Here is an 18520-nt window from a genome sequence, read left to right as displayed (position 1 = left end):
AATGGTAAAAGCAAAGGGGTTAAATAAAGCCACTACACTTCACAATATAAAGCTAACTGTTGGTACAGAGGATCACCAGCTTTCTTTATCATGATGTCCCATGTTAATAAGAATGGCCACACTGGGTCAGACCAAAGGTCCATCTAGCTCAGTCCCCTGTCTTCTGACAGTGGCCAGTGCCAGGTGCCCCAGGGGGAATGAACAAAACAGGTAATCATCAAGTGATCCATCCCCTGTCGCCCATTCCCAGCTTCTGGCAAACAGAGGCTAGGGACATCATCCCTGCCCATCCTGTCACCACAGCACAGCTGATCATCAGTGTCAGAGCAGACCGGGAGGGACCCCTATGCGTGGAGAAGGGCTTGCAGAGATTGGGGGGAGAGAGGTGAAAAGCCACACTGATCAGAGAGTAGCGCGTACAGCCTGAAGGGCTGAGGGAGACACAAAAACCATCTCATTTGGATTGCTGAAGTTAGGCAGCTTCTTGTTGGTTCCAGCGTTCATTTCTCCTATTTTTTAATCACTGAATGGAAGTTGAGGGTAGTGGTGGGTGGCAAGCTGGTAGAAATGAAATTTTAGAGAGGGCTTCTTGTCCGTGAGCTCCCATTAGAGTCACATGGCTGAATCCCTGCAAAGAAGGGGCCATGTTATGACTCGACATGAGCTGCTCAACTTGCATGCAAGCAGGAGAGCGAACTTCCCACACCTCTGTTCTTGTTGCATTGCACAGCAGATGTCTTCTGGAAACCTGCATGGAGGCCATTCTGTAGGCTTGTGATCAGTGGAGACTGTATTGATATGAGACTATTTTGCCAGAGTAAATACTGTAACGAATTTGGATGACAGAGTGGGTTTTCTGTTTACTTTGAACACTGCCCGTTTTGCTGTTTTAGGCATTATAGCTAGAGAAAGGGAGGTTGGGAAAAAGCCCTTTTTGAAATTAATTATACTCACTTTTATTATTTAAACAACTTAGCCAACACGTAAGCTGTGCACTATACGAAAGTTCATTATTTAGTTAAAACATGGCCCTGCCATCAGGGTTTAGGGATCCAGCAATTTGATCATCGCCTTTACGCGTATATGTCCCAAAAGGATTTTGATAAATTGGAGAAGATTCAGAGAAGAGGAATGAGAATGATTAAAGGATTAGATAACACACTTTATAGTGATAAGTTAAACAGATTGAGATCCTTGAGTATAACAAAGAGAAGGTTAAGGGACGACTTGATCATTGTCTGTAAGTACTTACATGGGGAACTAATATTTGATAATGGCCTTTTCAATCTAACAAAAGTTTAACAAGATCCAGTGGCTGGAAGTTGAAGCTAGACAAATGGAGACTGGAAATAAGGCACAATTTTTTAACAGTGAAGGTAATTAATCAATGGAACAATTTACCAAGGGTTCTGGTGCATTCTTCAAATCAAGACTGGATGGTTTTTATAAAGATATGCTCTGTTCAATAACTATTTTGGGGAAGTTCTCTGGCCTGTTATGCAGGAGGTCAGACTAGATGATCACAATGGTCCCTTCTGGCCTTGGGATCTTTGGATCTATGATCCTGGCAGCACATTCACAATGCTTTGGCACGGATGATACTTTCTGCAAGAGGGTTGTTGCACCACTTTCCTCAAGCTAGCTGGAATAGGACAAACTGCTTTGAAAATCGATGGTTTAGTATCATCACTAACTTCACCCTTAAAGCCAGCAATGACATTTCAACAAAAGCCTTTAGTACATAAACAACTAATTCTTAATACCAATGCTTAGCACTTACACGCTGCTTTACGTCTTCAAAGCATTTCAAAACTAGCCGCTCTTTCTTTTTCAGTCCCCTAATATTATACTGTCTGGCTCCAGTTCCTCCTTTGATGCATGAATACATCAATTTGTGACACAAATAAGGTAAGTGATGGGTTGTTAGTATGGAATATGGTACAATTTCCAAACTCTCTTTAATGGTCATTTAGATAGCTGGCAACATTGCCTGTTCGAATACTTCAGTTTTCGTTGTATTTTGGATAAGGCTGCTGGAAGACCTTTGGGTTTTGAGCCCCACAGAAATAAGAGTCGATTATTAGGAATAACACTACTCAAATATTCCACATGCTATACAAGATCCATTTACATGACTCCCTTGCGGGTAAACTCCAAATTCAAGCAGGGTTTCTACTCTATTCAGGCTCTGACACTGCACCTACCACAGCGGTATCTCAGAGTGGCTCAGTTGCAGAATGGCATCAGGAAGCATCACAATGAAGGACTTTATGCCTATATACACACCCACCCACCCCATTCATTTTTAGAGTGGGTAAGTGCTAAGTGACCCTGGCTAATAGTGACATTCAGCATATTTTCCTTTTAGTTCCGAGCGATTGCAGTGTTGGTGAAAGCTGCTGTGCTGATAACCCTGGAGGCCTCTGTTTATCCCCAGAGCAAGTAAATCCAGGCACAGACAGTAAGCAGAAAGGCGGCAGTACAGGATTTTCCATACTGCCCCACCAACAGGATTCCCTGCTGACCAGCAATGCCCAGCCCTACTTATCTAGGAATGAGACAATTGTTCGAATCACCTGGAATGGAAAATTTGCCCTCTTTTTCTTTATATTAAACTCCTCAGGGCAAGGTCTCTGTATTTGTAATATTTACATATTTGTGTTTCAGGGTTTTTTGTTTGTTTTTTTAAGTTTGGTCTCAGTTGAGTTCCAGCTACAGAACATCTTAGGCTTTTATATTAGTGCCCAACGTGGTAGTATCTGTGCTCTTTTTCTCCCTTTTCCTATAGTGCGATGTGTTCACGTATTAAAAATGTACTTGGAAACAGACTTATAGACCGAAATAATATGATGGACTCCTCGGCTAGATGCAATGGTATAAAATGGATTATTTCTTGTATTGTTCTCCATATAGGTCAGATCCTACAAGCACTTAAGCACATGAGTAACATTGATTTCAGTGGGGTTACACACGTGAGTAAAGTTACACTGCTGCTTAAGAACGGAATTTTCAAAAGAGACTAGGGGCTTGTTGTCACTACTGTGCTAAATTGGTACCGCTGTTGCAGCAGTGCTGATTTAGCACGTCTGATGAAGACGCATTCAATCGACGAGAGAGTGTTCTCCTGTTGACGTAATTATTCCACCTCAATGAGAGACGGAAGCTATGTCAATGGGAGAGCGTCTCCTGCCGACATAGCACAGTGTAGACACTGATTTAAGTCGATGGAAGTTACGTTGCTCAGAGAGAGGGTTTTTTCACACCCCTGAGTGACATAACTTACATTGACTTAGGTGGTAGTGTACATAAGAACATAATAACGGCTGTACCGGGTCAGACCAAAGGTCCATCTAGCCCAGTATCCTGTCTACCGACAGTGGCCAATGCCAGGTGCCCCAGAGGGAGTGAACCTAACAGGCAATGATCATGTGATCTCTCTCCTGCCATCCATCTCCACCCTCTGACAAACAGAGGCTAGGGACACCATTCCTTACCCATCCTGGCTAATAGCCATTAATGGACTTAACCACCATGAATTTATCCAGTTCTCTTTTAAACACTGTTATAGTCCTAACCTTCACAACCTCCTCAGGCAAGGAGTTCCACAAGTTGACTGTGCACTGCGTGAAGAAGAACTTCCTTTTATTTGTTTTAAACCTGCTGCCTATTAATTTCATTTGGTGACCCCTAGTTCGTGTATTGTGGGAATAAATAAATAAATTTTCCTTATCCACTTTCTCCACATCACTCATGATTTTATATACCTCTATCATATCCCCCCTTAGTCTCTTCTTTTCCAAGCTGAAGAGTCCTAGCCTCTTTAATCTCTCCTCATATGGGACCCATTCCAAACCCCTAATCATTTTAGTTGCCCTTTTCTGAACCTTTTCTAGTGCCAGTATATCTTTTTTGAGATGAGGAGACAAGCCCTACGTGATTTAGAAGCCCAAGCCCCGTGACATCAATGTGATTTGTGCTCCTAAATCACTTGGGTACTTTAAAAATTGCCCCCTACATGTCTGCAGAGATTGGGCCCTATGTTTGTACAATCAAAGTCCTGTTAGATAACAGTTGACACATTTAAAGGTTTCCACCTGTCTGAAAAATTCTATTAGTTCCAAAGATAAGGAATATCTTTAAAATGGGAAATTCCAATAGAATTGGTGACATCTTTTAAACCAGTGGAAATTTTTAAGACAACTTACTGGAGAAGAATCTCTAAAATATGCCTCAGACTCATCCCAATGAAGAAATATTTTAAAACAAAGTTTTAAATTGAAATAATAAAGCAAAACAAAAAGTGTGCACACTCACGAAAGCTGTTGAAAATAAGACAGGGTCTTTAAATATTTTAAACATCTTTCATAATCACCTCATTATAAAGGAGAATATTTCTGTCCAACAAATACAAGGAGCTGGTTTAGAATAATAATTAAAAATATATGACTCATGTTTTCTGCCGCAGGGTTTATTCTTCAGGAAAGACTGTAGAGTACTTTAGAGAACTGTCTATGTTAATGATAGCTGATGTCCCATATCCCATAACAGTAGCCATGACCTTCATGCCTGCTGTGATTGACAGCCTGACCCCAATCACTCCAGGGTGCAAGGTAAGTGACAACCGAGGAAGAAAAAGAAAGAGAAAGAAAGAAAACTTGCTGCTGGCTTTGCAGCCAAACTTCCTAATAAAAACTCATTCAAACTGTCAGAGTGAAATGAAGAAAGTGTCAACTGGGGTTTTCAGAGAAATATTCAGTATGTTTGGATGGAAAAACACAACAGCTCCACTCCTTTCCCCTTGCCCAAATGCACCCCTCAAAAAAGGATGAAAACTCCTAAGTTGAAAGGAATTTTAATAACTTCCCCATGGGGAGCCCCTGAGGTGGTACCCAGGAGAACACTTTTCTTCCATTCTCTGACAAACCTAATCATCTCGGTAATGGTTAAGAGTACAAAGCGCTTAGCTGCACTCCTCCAAGGCAAGCACCACTGGAGGAGTTAAATGAATCCGATAGCTCTGTGAAACGGGACCATTTTGCAAAAAGAGCAGAGGGCAAGCTAGCTTCAGAAGCCTAAATATTTAATGGCAACCCACAGGTTAACACCTGTGAGGCCCACCAATAAGAGCATTCTGCCATGAGATGATTAAACTCTGGGACTGACAGTGAGAAGGCAGCCACTGGATCTCAGCTTCCATAGCAGGACACAGAGAGAATGGGGATTTCTCCAGGAACTGAAGCCCAGACGAAAAACGACGGCTATTCCATGCCTACAGAGCCTTCTACAGACTCTGGAAATGCTTAGCCTGCAGGCCTCCCCAATAGCACTGTTGTAAAAGATCAGGCCATCGGTGTGATATCCAGCCTCCAGCAGTGCCCAGTACTTGAAGCTGCAAAGGATCGGGAACAGCCACATACTGCACAACACCTAGCTACCTGTGTACCGTGCACGGGCATTAGGGAAGAAGGAACCCTTTCTTGCCCTCCCAGTGAGAATTCACCATTTATTTATGCACCTTCTGCAAGTTAAATATATTACTGTGCGTAAGCATGGCCCAACTTATAATTACTAGGTTGTATAATTGTTCTCCAGGCTTCCACAGACACAAAAACACTTGTGTAAATAGCATCAAGGCACCTGGGCAGGGAGGAAGGATAGTAAACAAAGAAATTTTGTAGGATATTTAAAAAATAGATTCAAATTTCATTTGTTTATTTATAAAATCCCATGGAAAAAAACTGAGACACAACTTGTTTGGGAGAAGGCAAATCTTCCAAAACCACAGAGCTCACGGAAAACATGTTCTGACAGCATCTGAGTATTCAGCTTAGCGTGCACGTGATCCAGTAGTTAGGTCAGAGAACTATGGGGTGGAATTCCTGAGTTTTATTCCTGGCTCTGGAACTGCAACATTGTGTGACCCTGGGCAAGTTTCTTGATCACTCTGGGCTTAGCTTAGAATTGGCATAAATACTACTTACCTTCCTCACTGGGGTGCTGGGAGGCTTGAATGGGAAACTTCTCCTATTTGATCTTTTTTTTTTTCATTCACTGAGAACTTTCTGCAAATCTAGACTCTCCGGTATAGCTCCTCCGTCCAGAAGGTGGAGAATTTTTAATCTTTTTGGTGACGTCAGACCCTATGTATAAGGTGCTTGTTGGCTCAACAAAGCCAGGCGAAACTCTGAAAGTTCTTCTCTAAGAGGGCTTCGTGTAATTCCTACGAGTTTACTCCAGTTACCAGCTAGAGAAGTTTCTCCGTTAGCTCACGTGATAGAGACCCAAGCTTTTAGCTTTGGAGTCCTGGACTCAGTCTCCTTGATGGCTGTCTATAGAAGCACTGCCCTACTTGAACAGGTTGAGTAGCTAGGTGCCTGGAGAGTGATACCTGATGTTTCCGAGGCACGCTTTAGAGCAGACTCTCTTTGCCGAGTGGATCTATTGGCAGGTACCTTTTCCAAACTGGAAAGGGGAGGGGAGGAGAGGCTGCTGGATGTACAACTTAATTAAGGGAAGAGGAACGGGTGAGCATGGACATATACTGGTATTAAGGGGAGGGCATTACTGCCCTCGGTGACGCTGATGGGCGGGAAAGGGGGTGGAGGACTTGCTGCTATTCTCTCATTGTGCACCTGTGCTGCTGGACCAAGATGGTGACGCACACTTCTGGTTTTGATAGCACAGAGCTTGTCGTCATAAGCTTCTTTGGAGAGCATGGAGGGTGAGTGGTGGAAACAAAAAGAAGGGAAACAAGTCGTTGGAGGATGTAGCTAGTTGGTCAACTCCATAGGTATGGGAGGGTGTCCCCTCGAGGAGGGTAAGCGAGAGCTTTGGGAAAGCAGAGTTTTCAGGAGGTAGGCCCTTGTGTTGTGACATGACCTTGGGCCCAAGAACACTGGGTGGACCCAGAGGGGTGGTGCCTAGCTTATCCTTTAGTTCCTGGAGTAGGGGAAGAGACCTGTTGGAGGCCACATACTGCCTACACTTCCTACCACTGTAGTAATCTCGGAAGGAGGATCCCTTTAACAGTTAGCACTTGACAACAGCTGTTCCAGAACCTTCTCTGGAGGCGTTCCAGGGAGCCCTATGTGAGATTGCCATGCTATGCCCACACTATGAAGTCCCACCAGCCATTGGTCTGGTGGGCTAAAGACCATCACTACCATTGTCAGGGATGGCTGGGCTCAGCTGTGCTGTACGAACTCTTCAGAGGAATCACAGATGGAACAGACCCTAGTCCTCTGACTTTTTATGCAGCTGGCAAGATACTGTGCGTGCCACCAGCTGGAAACAGCCACAGCTGTTCTTCAAGAGCTGGCAAGCCCCTTATATGCATGGGATATCACACCACTAAGAAGGAGTGTACCATCTCTGTCCTCTGGCAAGAAGGAACTACCCCCAAATATTAGTACTGGCATGGAGGATTAAGGAGAAAATGAATATTTATAAAGTGTTTTGACATCCTGCAGTGAAAGGAGCTATATAAATTGCGAAGTTATCATATTTACATGAACAATCATCAGTATCTCATACTGTACCTCAGGTGAAGATCTTCTGAGAACTTTAGACAGGCATAGATGAATTCTTTAATCTGATTGTAAACTTTAGGCACAAACTCAGAAAAGGGGAACTTCTTTGGAAACGGTTGCTGTAAAATGCAGGAAAGAATTAAAATAAGGACAACAGCAGAAATTTAACAGGGAAAAGCACCACTCCCAGCAAAACCTAGAGTGTGGTAGCTGCTTTCCACCTCCATGCTTTCAAATGAATTCTAATATTCAGCCAGGTTATGCAATGAAACAACAAGCCAGCATTTATTGTATGTTATACAACCGTTTCAGCCAAGTGAAGGACCAGATAATCACTCATAAATGACACTGTACTGGGCCTGGAGAGAAATCTGCAGCTAGAAGGGAACAGTCAGAGGAACACCTCACCCATACCCATTACCAGCTCCCTTATTCATAAAAGGAAAATACTGGAAGACTCCTCAATGTTGATTTACCACTGCGCACGGCACAAGACATTTTGTTCTGTCACCTCTTCCTGTTTCTGCCTAAGGCAGGCACTGGCTTACAACACCAATAGCAGGGAGGAAGCAGAGGTCATGTCCTTCAAATCAGACTCTTACTAGTTTGGCTTCAACCACAGCCTAGACAGGGCCTAAGGGTCTAGAGCACAATGGTGAAGAAACTGGATGCCAAACAGATGGGGAATGGGAAGGGGGGTAAATAATGCCCAAACACCTAACTTGGATTGAACTCCTTCCCCCCGCAAGCCAGTTTATAATTACACTCACCAGGCCGGGAGCATACATTTGCCAGAGGCTGAGTGCAAGCCAAGCATGGTTTAAAAGGGACACTGTGACACTGTTCAGGTCAAATTTGGCCCTACTTTTAGAGTTTTGTGAAGCCCAAGCTTTTACAAAACCGAAGGCATCGTTATATTTTAAAGTTCTGCAGAAATTAAAATAAACCAAGTCAATAGAAACACTTCCATAAAAACAAAATGAAGTTCCAATGGAAACAGACTTTTAAAAAACAAACATTCCCATGTATTGCAAGCATTGCAGAACTGTGCGAGCGCAATGATCCAAAAGTGAAATTGACTCGATACTGACAAGTCTGTCTCTTCCTCTAAGCCCAGAAAATGTAAACCATGAAAAGTACACGTGATTTTTTTTAAATTATTTCCATTTTAATAATCTTTGGTGGTGTTAGGAACTAGTTTCTTAATGGTATCCCAACAGGGTCCCCTTTTAGAGGCTTCCTTACCTTTTCCAGCTCCGGATCCTGGAATGGGAACTGTCCTATTATCTTCTTATAAAGTTCTTCATTAGCTACGGGTATAGGACTGTAATTATCTGAATCAAGTATATTTCTGTAAAATATAAGAGAACAGTTACAGTAACCCTTCTTGTGCAGAGAAATAGTGTTACCACCAGGAGCACATCTGTCCAGAAACCTAGCAGAACAGCCAATATCAAAGGTTACTGGCATTCACAAAGGCCTACCATAGTGAGTTATAGCAGTGCAGAGCATTTCAAGGTGAGAGATAGGGGACATGTGGCTCTTTAACCTAAAATGGCTAGGCGTGCTGCTCTTACCCAGGTGTTGCCTCTAACCCCAATCCTTTTCCTACACGAAGACCTCTGATCCGAATTAGTAGTGCTTTCAGTCTGGGTCATCTGGGGTTTTCACTTGGGTGAGTAACTTGCCCACTTTACAGTGAGGACGCAGGCTAAATCACTCGAGCGCTGATGATCCTCCAACACCTTCCCACAATTCCCCCTACGAGCCCGGAAGGACAGATACCTTTTCCCAGCATTCACTGACAAAAAAGCCACAGTGCAGCTCAGCTCACTGCAGCACAAAGAACCGGGTGATGTGCCTCCAGAAGCCCTGACATCACAGAGGTGAGTGCAGCACTAGTGAAGACACAGCAGCTCGGGTCTGGCTTTGAAGTGTGGCTGGTTCACACCCAGGTTAGACTATCCCAGTGCTCAGGCCTGAGTGCCAATCCCCCAAGTTAACTCTGCAATGAAGACATACCTTGTATTTTAGATGGTCAAAGAAGTAGCACAAGTGAATGTATCACATGGATATCACTTGTGATGAGCGCTCTGAGGCTGACGAGTCATTTGAGATAATTACTTGCAAGGCCCAACCAAACCACAAGCAAGGGTCTAACCAGGTGACCATCAGGCAGGTATATAGGCTCCTAATGAAAGCAGTCACTCCAGTCTGCTCCACGTCTCTACTTTGTTGGTAGTTCTGACAGACTGCTCCTATGCCAGCCTGTTCCTGCCCCTGCTTCAACCTGTGCCTATCTCCGCTCCTGCTCCAGCCTTCATCTATTCCTGCTCAAGCCACGGCAGGTCACCCAGCTGTGCGGACCGTTTGAGCAGACTGCTCCCCGACATGCTCACCTCTGGTGACCGAAATGGAAATCCTCCTGGTAGTTGGTCCGCAACCTTCAGGGTCAGCTTGCCCAGGTGCAACAGGAGAACAATTCCCCCTGCTCCCAAATCCCAGCAGATCCAGTACTGCCGGCAACAGTCCCTCTGGAACATGGCCCGAAGGTCCCACTGCCAGAAAGATTTGATGGCAGCTGCCAGAAGTGCTGTGGTTTTATTAAATGCTGCTTTTTGTTCTGGATGCATCCCGCAATGTATCCTGATGACCAGACCAAGATGGGTCTTCTCAGTTTATTGATCAGTGAAGCCTTAGAATGGGTCTCACCACTTCTGGAACAGGCAAGCCTGGTCCTTACTAATTTCAATGAATTAATCTCATACCCTTTCGGTCCCATTTGGTGATCCGAATAGCACTCGTGTTGCTGAAGCTGCCCTGCAGTTTCCCAAACAAGGCCTTTGGCCTGTCCTGCCATATGCCGCCTACTTTCAGTGTCTGGTTGCCGATACATCAAGGAACGAGGCTGGCCAGGTCTACCTTTTCTGCCAGGGTCTGAACGATGATGTAAAAGATGAACTGGCTAGGTCAAGCCCCCACTATTCTGAACTCATATTGAATTTTGCATTGGATCAAGAGTCATATGAGTGACTCCAAGAAAAAAAGACATGCCTTGTAACCTCAGCCAAGCCCTGCTCCATTGTGGCCATCCGCATGGACTGCTCCAAAGCTAGAGCCTATGCAGACCCATGCAACATGAAGGCACTTCATAGGTGAAACAGCCTTTGCCTATACTGTGGTGGACAAAGCTCCTTTGCCACTGAGTCCGCCCCCCATAAATCCAGGCCCTTGACAAATCTAGGAAATGACCAAATCCAGCCCCATTAGAGGGGTCACAGCTGCACATGACCATGGAATCGAGTTCTCCACACAAGCCCTCTCTTCTGCCATCACATATCTTGGCAGCCCCTGTGTTGGTCATGGTCAACCTGCTTATAAAAAGTCACATTTTGTGCCATACCTTCAAATTCTCACTGCAGAGGTAACACCCCAACTGTTTTACAACCATATCTTGAAACTCCATGGTCTACCATGTAACTTTACATCTGATCTTGGGGTACGTCTTCACTACCCGCCGTATCGGCAGGTAGCAATCGATTTATCTGGGATCGATATATTGCGTCTCGCTAAGACGCGATATATCGATCCCCGAATGCGCTCACCGTCGACTCCGGAACTCCACCAGAGCGAGCGGCGGTAGCGCAGTCGATGGGGGAGCCACGGCCGTCGATCCCGCGCTGTGTGGACCCCAGGTAATTCGATCGAAGATACTTCGACTTCAGCTACACTATTCGCGTAGCTGAAGTTGCGTATCTTAGATCGATCCCCCCCCTAGTGTAGACCAGCCCAAAGACTGCAGTTCATTTCACATTTCTGGTGAGAGTTGTTTGATCTCCTGGACGTGGATCAGCATGTCTCCTTGGCTTATCACTCCCAGACCAATGGACGGATGGAATGAGTGAACCAAATACTTGAACAATACCATCGTTGCTTTATCAGTTACCACCAGGATGACTGGGTTTTGCTTCTTCCTTTTGCTGAATTCGCTTACAACTCTGACCAGAGATCAACCCACCAGAGTCATTTTTACACCAACTATGGTTTCCACCAACCATTTTATCCATCCATGCCACAAGTCACGCAATCTCCAACCTAGTTGAACACTTGCACTGCATCCAGGAGGAGTTGAAAGCCCACCTAGAATCAACTAAAAAGGATTACAAACATTACACTGACCTCTGTAGGCACGCAACCCCTCAATCACGGTTGGGGATGAAGTATGACTCTCCACACAATACTTTGGTTATAGTCAACCTTCACGAAAAGTGGATTACTGACACCGTGGCCCACTGTGGGTCATCCAGCAGATCAAACCTGTAGTCTTTGAACTCCAATTGCCCAAAAATATGAAAATACACCCGGGTATTCTACATCTCCTGGCTGAAAAAGCATATTGACAAAACCTTTCCTGGACGAGTTCAACTGCCTCTCCATCCAATATGGTCCAGGGACATGAGGAGTAACTGGTGAAGATCTTGGACTCCAAAGTTCGCCGAGGGAATCTCACTTACTTTGTTGATTGGGAGGATTATGGTCCAGCTGAATGCTCCTGGGAGCTGGCCAACAACATACATGCATCTGCCCTACTTCGAGATGTCAATAAACACGCCAATAAACCAGGTCTGAGGATGCTTGGTAGGCATCTTTTCTAGGGGTTGACAGGGAGAGAGGAAGGTACTGTGAGGAACCTTCTGAGCTTGATGAGTCATCCCTGAGCCTGAGTGTTTTGAGCCTGATGAGTCACTTGAGACGATTACCTGCAAGGCCTAAGGGCCCAGTCAATCCATAAGCAAAAGTCTGACCAGGTAACCCCAAGGCAGGTATATAGGCTCCAAATGAAAGCAGCCACTCCAGTTTCCTCACTACCTTGTTGGGAATGCTCCCTGCTAGTTGGTAGTTCTGACCGACTGCTCCTGCTCCAGCCTGGTCCATGCCCCAGCCCCGGTCTCAGCCTGTGTCCTGCTCCAAACCCTCCTCTAGCCAAGGTTGGTTACCCAGCTTTGTTTGCAGCTATGTTGGCATTTCCTCTCCCTCTCCCAAGGTGGATAGGCTGCACCAAGTTATAGCAAGTTTAACACAGGCGGAATTTTAGACATAAGCATGCTGTGAGTGGCCCTTTAAATAAAAATAAAAAAACATTTTAGCCGGTACATAAAATCTCTGCACGTAAAGTCTTGCCACCGTGTATAAAAAGCTTCTTACCTGAAAACTCCTGACCATTTCTTTAGCAGAGTGTCACTATACTGGTCTCTGATTTCCAGTAGCATGTCAAACAGCTGGTTTACAGGGAAGCCATACCCCTGCATGGAGAAACGCAAGCACCTTCATTCAATAAGAAATGCTAACACTGGGATTTACAAAAAAAAAAAAAGGAAGGAAGGAGTCAATTCTACGCTTCCATGACAATCATCAAATTGAATCTGATGCGAGGACTGCATGGTCCAGGGATTCAGTACCTGTGTACTAAACTCTAGGCAGCCAGTTCAAATCCAGACTAGATCACTCATGGTTGAATGTTAGTGGCTTTTTCACAGGCCTGGCTCCTAAGGGACAGGAGTGGCCATCACAAAAAGCCCTGTCACATTCAACACCCTTGTAGGCAGTGTCAGCAGAAAGGCCAAGGGCCTACTCTGAACCCTAGAGGTGGTCTCTTTGGGTCCAGATGGACCCATCACGTGGGTAAGGCAGCACGGGCCACTGCCCACAGATTAACTGCCCTGTGCAAACAATGTGTCAGCCTCCTGGGCTATCAGTCTGGCCCCTGAATTCACACACCACAAAATAAAGAAAGAGAGATGACATGGTGAAGCGGTGCCCATCAGCCGGTTTAAATGGCTGACACCTTTCACGAGCACTACAGATGTTTAACAAGATGTACATCAGCATCTGACAGTCACATACCTGGAGTGTATCTGCAAACAGAACTATGAGGTTCTTCAAGTCTAATACCAGATTTGGGTCAGAGCAGTAAGACTAAAAAAAAAAAGGGGGGGGGGGGGGTGGGGGGTTGAAAAAAAGTTTTAATCGTTACAAATAGAAAAAACATCCACACATACCCTTCTGTAATCCTTCATCTTCTCTAATAATATATAGACACTTGATACAACCTTATTATCGGTAGGCTTTTAATAGCCTTTTATTATACAGCGTGATCGGTCACATCATGATACACTGTCACAGAATACAGAAATACTGAAACATTATCCCATTCCAGAACATGCTGCAATCAAAAGCTCTACAGGACACACAAGGATTTCTGTTGCTGTGTAGATACCCCAGCAAGATGTCTTTAAAAGTACCGAGAAGTTACTGTATTTATCAGGAGACTGAGAAGGGAAAAGGTGCAAAAGCAGTACACTGACAGATCAAAGACACTGAGTGTTATCTATTGCTGAAAAAAATTGTTAATTACATTGTGTCTAATGTTAGTCAGGTCTTGCAAAACAGAAAATATCCCCAAAATTCTGTATATTAAGAAGATTCCATTTTTAACTAGAGTGTTCTGGCAACATGAGGAAAAAACATTGCATGTCTAGGTGTCAGCAATATTAACGTCCATACGATGATATAAACAATTACTACAGCTCAAGACACTAGTCAGAAAGATACACAGCCTTCTGGGAACAGCTGATCAAAATCGCAAATTAGATCATACATCCTCTTTGCACATAATCTTTATATTAGCAGACTACCCTACTAAAGAGAAATATGCCAAATTTCAAACAGACTCTTACCAAATATATAATCAGTGATCCTAAACTGGAAAAAAGAAACAGAGATTTCAAGTCCATTGGAAAACTCAAGGAGGAACGACTCTGTTAATCAATGTGACAAAGAAACATTTCCCAATTCACTGCCCAGAAAACAAAGTAGGAAAGAAAGATAGTTCCCTACTACTCTCAGAAATGATAAAAGATCTCCCACTCAAAAGCAAAGAAGAAAACCCAAGCATAATCCTGGCTGAAAGGACAGAGACGAAACAGGCTCACTAATGCGACAGCCTCCCACCAAATCAGAGATGAATGATAATACAGGATGGACATGCGGGGTCGTTATGCTGTTGCCAAAATAACTGTTTGGTGCCAAGATAATTTGATGATGACTGTAATATAAATGCTGAACGACTACGTAAAACCGCATGATTGTTGTAAAACCTATTCCTATCAGACACTTCATGTATTAAATTGGGCAACACTTGTCATGTTAGTAAAGTTATTGAAATTTTAAAAAACTGAAGTGTTTTAATTTGCTTTGCTCTCGTGGTTTACATTGCGCCACCAGAAACCCCTGATTCAAAAGAATACAGCTTTATGATAGAAATGTTTGGGTCTATTTTTCTCTCTACATATCCCCTTCCTCAAGGCACAAACGGAGTCAGCCAGCAAAGTGTATCTCCAGTCAACACAGCTGCCATGCTATGGAAAACCAGAGCCATGGGAAACATCTGCAGATGCTCATCTATTTGGGTATATCTGAACACCAGGTTTGTAGCATGGATTCCCTTAACATGTTTATAACATGAATTAGTCCCATCTACACTGATAAAACCAACTCCCCGTTTTGTAACATCGTTTGTGCACAGCCACATGACAACTGAGCTGTAATTGTAAAGTAGATGAATGTAAATCTGAACATGATTTGAAAGTAAATAGCATATTGTGCCTCCACATTACACAATTTTTAGGCTTTCCTATGAGCAGGTTACAGAACTGTGTTGGAACCGGCTAGAACAAGGTCTCAGATATGGTTCCAGCTGACCATGGTTCCCAGAATAGCAGCATGGAAATGTTAACATGGGGCTGAAGGCAGTTTCAATGAACAGAGTTAAATTGTAGTAGCAATATCACTTTATAAACCTGTTCAGTAATCTGCTAGTGTGAACAGGCAGCAATAATAATGCACTACATGATGCAGTACCCAAAAGAGATCTGCAGCTGTCTGAGCCTTCTCAGAACCCACATTAAGGATCACAATAGCCAGTGGAGATCCTTCAAGGAAGGCAGGGTACAATGTGCCTACCTCAGGTAGCTAGATACAGTAGAATGTGTCCCTGCCATAAATCGAATTGGAAACAACTTGGTGTGTCAATTTCATTTTCCTCTTTTCAGCTATCACCAGCCTTCACTGAGGCTTGGTCTACACTTACCCCCCAAGTCGAAGTAAGGTACGCAAATTCAGCTACGTGAATAACGTAGCTGAATTCGACATACCTTACTTCGAACTTACCGCGGTTCAGACGCGGTCCACACGCGGCAGGCAGGCTCCCCGTCGACTCCGCGGTACTCCTCTCGTTGAGCTGGAGTACCGCAGTCGACGGGGATCACTTCCTGGTTCGATTTATCGCGTCCAGACCAGACGCGATAAATCGAACTCGGAACTTCGATCCCCAGCCGCCGAACTAGCGCGGCAGTGTAGACCAGCCCTGAGGGTGGAGTGGCCACGTTTTATTGTTCCCCCAAAGAGACATTTCTAACTTTCAACTGATTTTTAAAAGGACATAAAAAGTATAGTGCTAGAGCATGAGAACCTGAAAGTAAAACTGACCAGTTTATTTTTTTATTATTATTATTTTACCAAGCTGAGAGAAATGCCAAAAATAAACAAGTCACCTAAGTGGAGAAAATATTTTTTTTTTAAATACTTTCAGTTTTACTCATCCAAGACATTGTAACATAGGGAAGAAAATCTACTTCTTTGTCTTTAAAATGTAAGATATTTAACCCTATGGTGTGTCTTTCACTGGCATTTACTTCAATGGAATACCAAAATGTCCATGGTTTCAGTTTAAAATACAGAACTCCATACAAATGCATTAATCCAATGACGGAGAATAAGTAAACTCCCCCTACTGGTGCATTCCAAAAATGGTCGACTAAATAATGGAGAAATGGAAATGTGAACCAGTATTTATTATTTCCAGTCCCGCAAACAGAGGAGAGCTCAGTGCAGGATGATTTGGACTATCCAGAGCGGAATAAAGCCTTATCAGTATATAGGTATATATTCAGTATATTATTAAAAAACAAACAAACAAAAAACACAAACAAGAAACAACAAAATAAAAATCTAACTCCCAGAGACTCAGATTGTTTAACTGTTGCTGCAAATATAATGAATCCGTGGCTTTTACTTACTGAATGTGTTCTTAGTGCGGCAATAGTTTTTGACAGAGCCATTTCCCACAGTTCATCGATATAGGCTCTATTGACCAAGCCCTGGGTTGTATGTAAGATGTGATCTTCAACTACAAAAAAGCTAACAGAGGAGAAGGCACAGCTGTCAGAGGGTAGAGTCCCTATGACATCAACATGGTTTTACAAACATCACATGCAACTGACACATGCAAAACTAGCAAATCTCTCATCCACCCCTCCTCCAGCCCAAGAAAAGCAATCTGCCGCCCAATTCTGTCTACGTGTACCGAAATAAACACCAGGCGATAGACAGATATAAAACTCCACTGAATAGTTCAACTGATGTTTTGAAACAAAGCTTTAATTTGTTGCTAGCAGCAAGTAAGCTGGTAAATATCAAATTTAAAGTATGTGTCAAGGAGACAGGTTTAAATAATGTCACCAAAATCCAACACACCCCACCACACAGTTGTCAGAGGGCAAACACTTCCTATAATTTTTCCTACTGACCAATGGTTGCCTTGTGATCAGTTATGCTGCAGCGGAGGAAAGAGTATTTGGGAAGATGCCCTGTCCTGCACGAAAGGAAAGGGAAGGACAGTGGGATTATTGGAGTGGAGGGAACTAATCAGCAGTGACTTGCCTTCTTGGTCATTTTCCTGCATTTATAAACTCAATCCATGCATTTGTTTAGTCTCTGGCTTTCAGATCTGTGCCAACTTCCCTGCTCCGAAATGACAGGAATTTTTTTTTAAAAGCAGTGCTAAATAAAGTAAACTGGGTCTCAGCATATGGAATAAGAATCAGGTATTTTCAGTACATGGGATATTTCCAATTGTAGGAATTTTTAATCACAGAAGCGTAAGAGTTAGACCTAGAAGTGACCTGCTACATCACCCAGCCATATCTCTTGGCCCATGTAGGACTGTGCTCTATAGCACATTTATAAATGTCTTGTCCGGTCTGCTTTTAAAAGCTACAAGCGTGGAGGTCTCCACCCGGTCCCTTGAGAAGATAAGAGATCTCACATTGTCAGGAAGTTTTCCTGCCTTTTAGCTTATGTTAGACTTTCCTTCATTTTTTATTATTACCCCAGTGTTTCACCCCAAATATTTCTTCTCCTTCTCTGGTGTTTATACTTTTCACATGTGTGTAGACTTATGTTCCCCTTAAGCATTGCTTAGTCCATTTAGAATTTCATATTTTTATAAGACAATTATTCTAGCTCCATGACAGAAGACGGGGCATTGTTCCCCAGAAATGGATTCCCTAAACAAGTCAGACAGAAGAGTCCATATATTTAAACCAGAAGTAAAGCTAGCATCTTCAGCTTTAACCCGTTCAAACTGCTCCAGGCACGCTGTCCATCAGCCACTGAAGTCAACAGGACATTACATGTCCTTAAAATTAGGTATGTTTTAGTACTTTTTTTGACTGAGGCTAGAGTGCACAGCACTTTGCAGGATCAGACCCCAGATGGTTATATAAACACATGGCATTATTCATGTTGCTACATTAAAGACAGTCAATATCTTCATTATAAATCCCTGTTTATCTGGTTTATAACCACCATAAAGTATTGTTCTTGGCTAAAATAAGGACAGTCTTACAACACTTTGAAATCCTATGACGAAAGGATATCTATAGATACAAAATATCTTTTTTATTATTAATATGCAGGCATAATTCCTAGCCACATTACACTATCAATAGGTTTTTCCCCTAATTTGAATTATCTATCCCTCTAGAGGGCAATCAATCCACTCCAATCTCTAGTTACCCAATATTTTTGCCAAATCAGAACAAGGAGTAATAAGTGACGTGCAGTCCATTAAAAAAGCTCAATACAAAAAA

At 43.3% G+C, this 18520-nt stretch overlaps 1 protein-coding gene across 1 annotated transcript in view; it reads right to left on the bottom strand.

Moving 5' to 3' along the window:
• EXOC6B (exocyst complex component 6B) overlaps positions 1-18520 on the bottom strand; it is a 326512-nt gene that overhangs the window by 70726 nt on the left and 237266 nt on the right. Inside the window, exons 11-15 of the mRNA XM_026659543.1 lie at positions 16667-16787; positions 13434-13505; positions 12735-12832; positions 8775-8880; positions 7539-7648 (exon numbers count right to left, since the gene is read on the bottom strand). Of these exons, the coding sequence (XP_026515328.1) occupies positions 7539-7648; positions 8775-8880; positions 12735-12832; positions 13434-13505; positions 16667-16787 (507 nt within the window). The remainder of the gene's footprint in view (positions 1-7538; positions 7649-8774; positions 8881-12734; positions 12833-13433; positions 13506-16666; positions 16788-18520) is intronic.

Source organism: Terrapene carolina, unplaced genomic scaffold (assembly GCF_002925995.2).
Source record: "Terrapene carolina triunguis isolate 2854851 unplaced genomic scaffold, T_m_triunguis-2.0 Scaffold633, whole genome shotgun sequence".
NCBI lineage: Eukaryota > Metazoa > Chordata > Testudines > Emydidae > Terrapene > Terrapene triunguis.
Note: the sequence above shows the minus strand (reverse complement) of the source record. Positions and strands in the feature narration are given on the sequence as shown.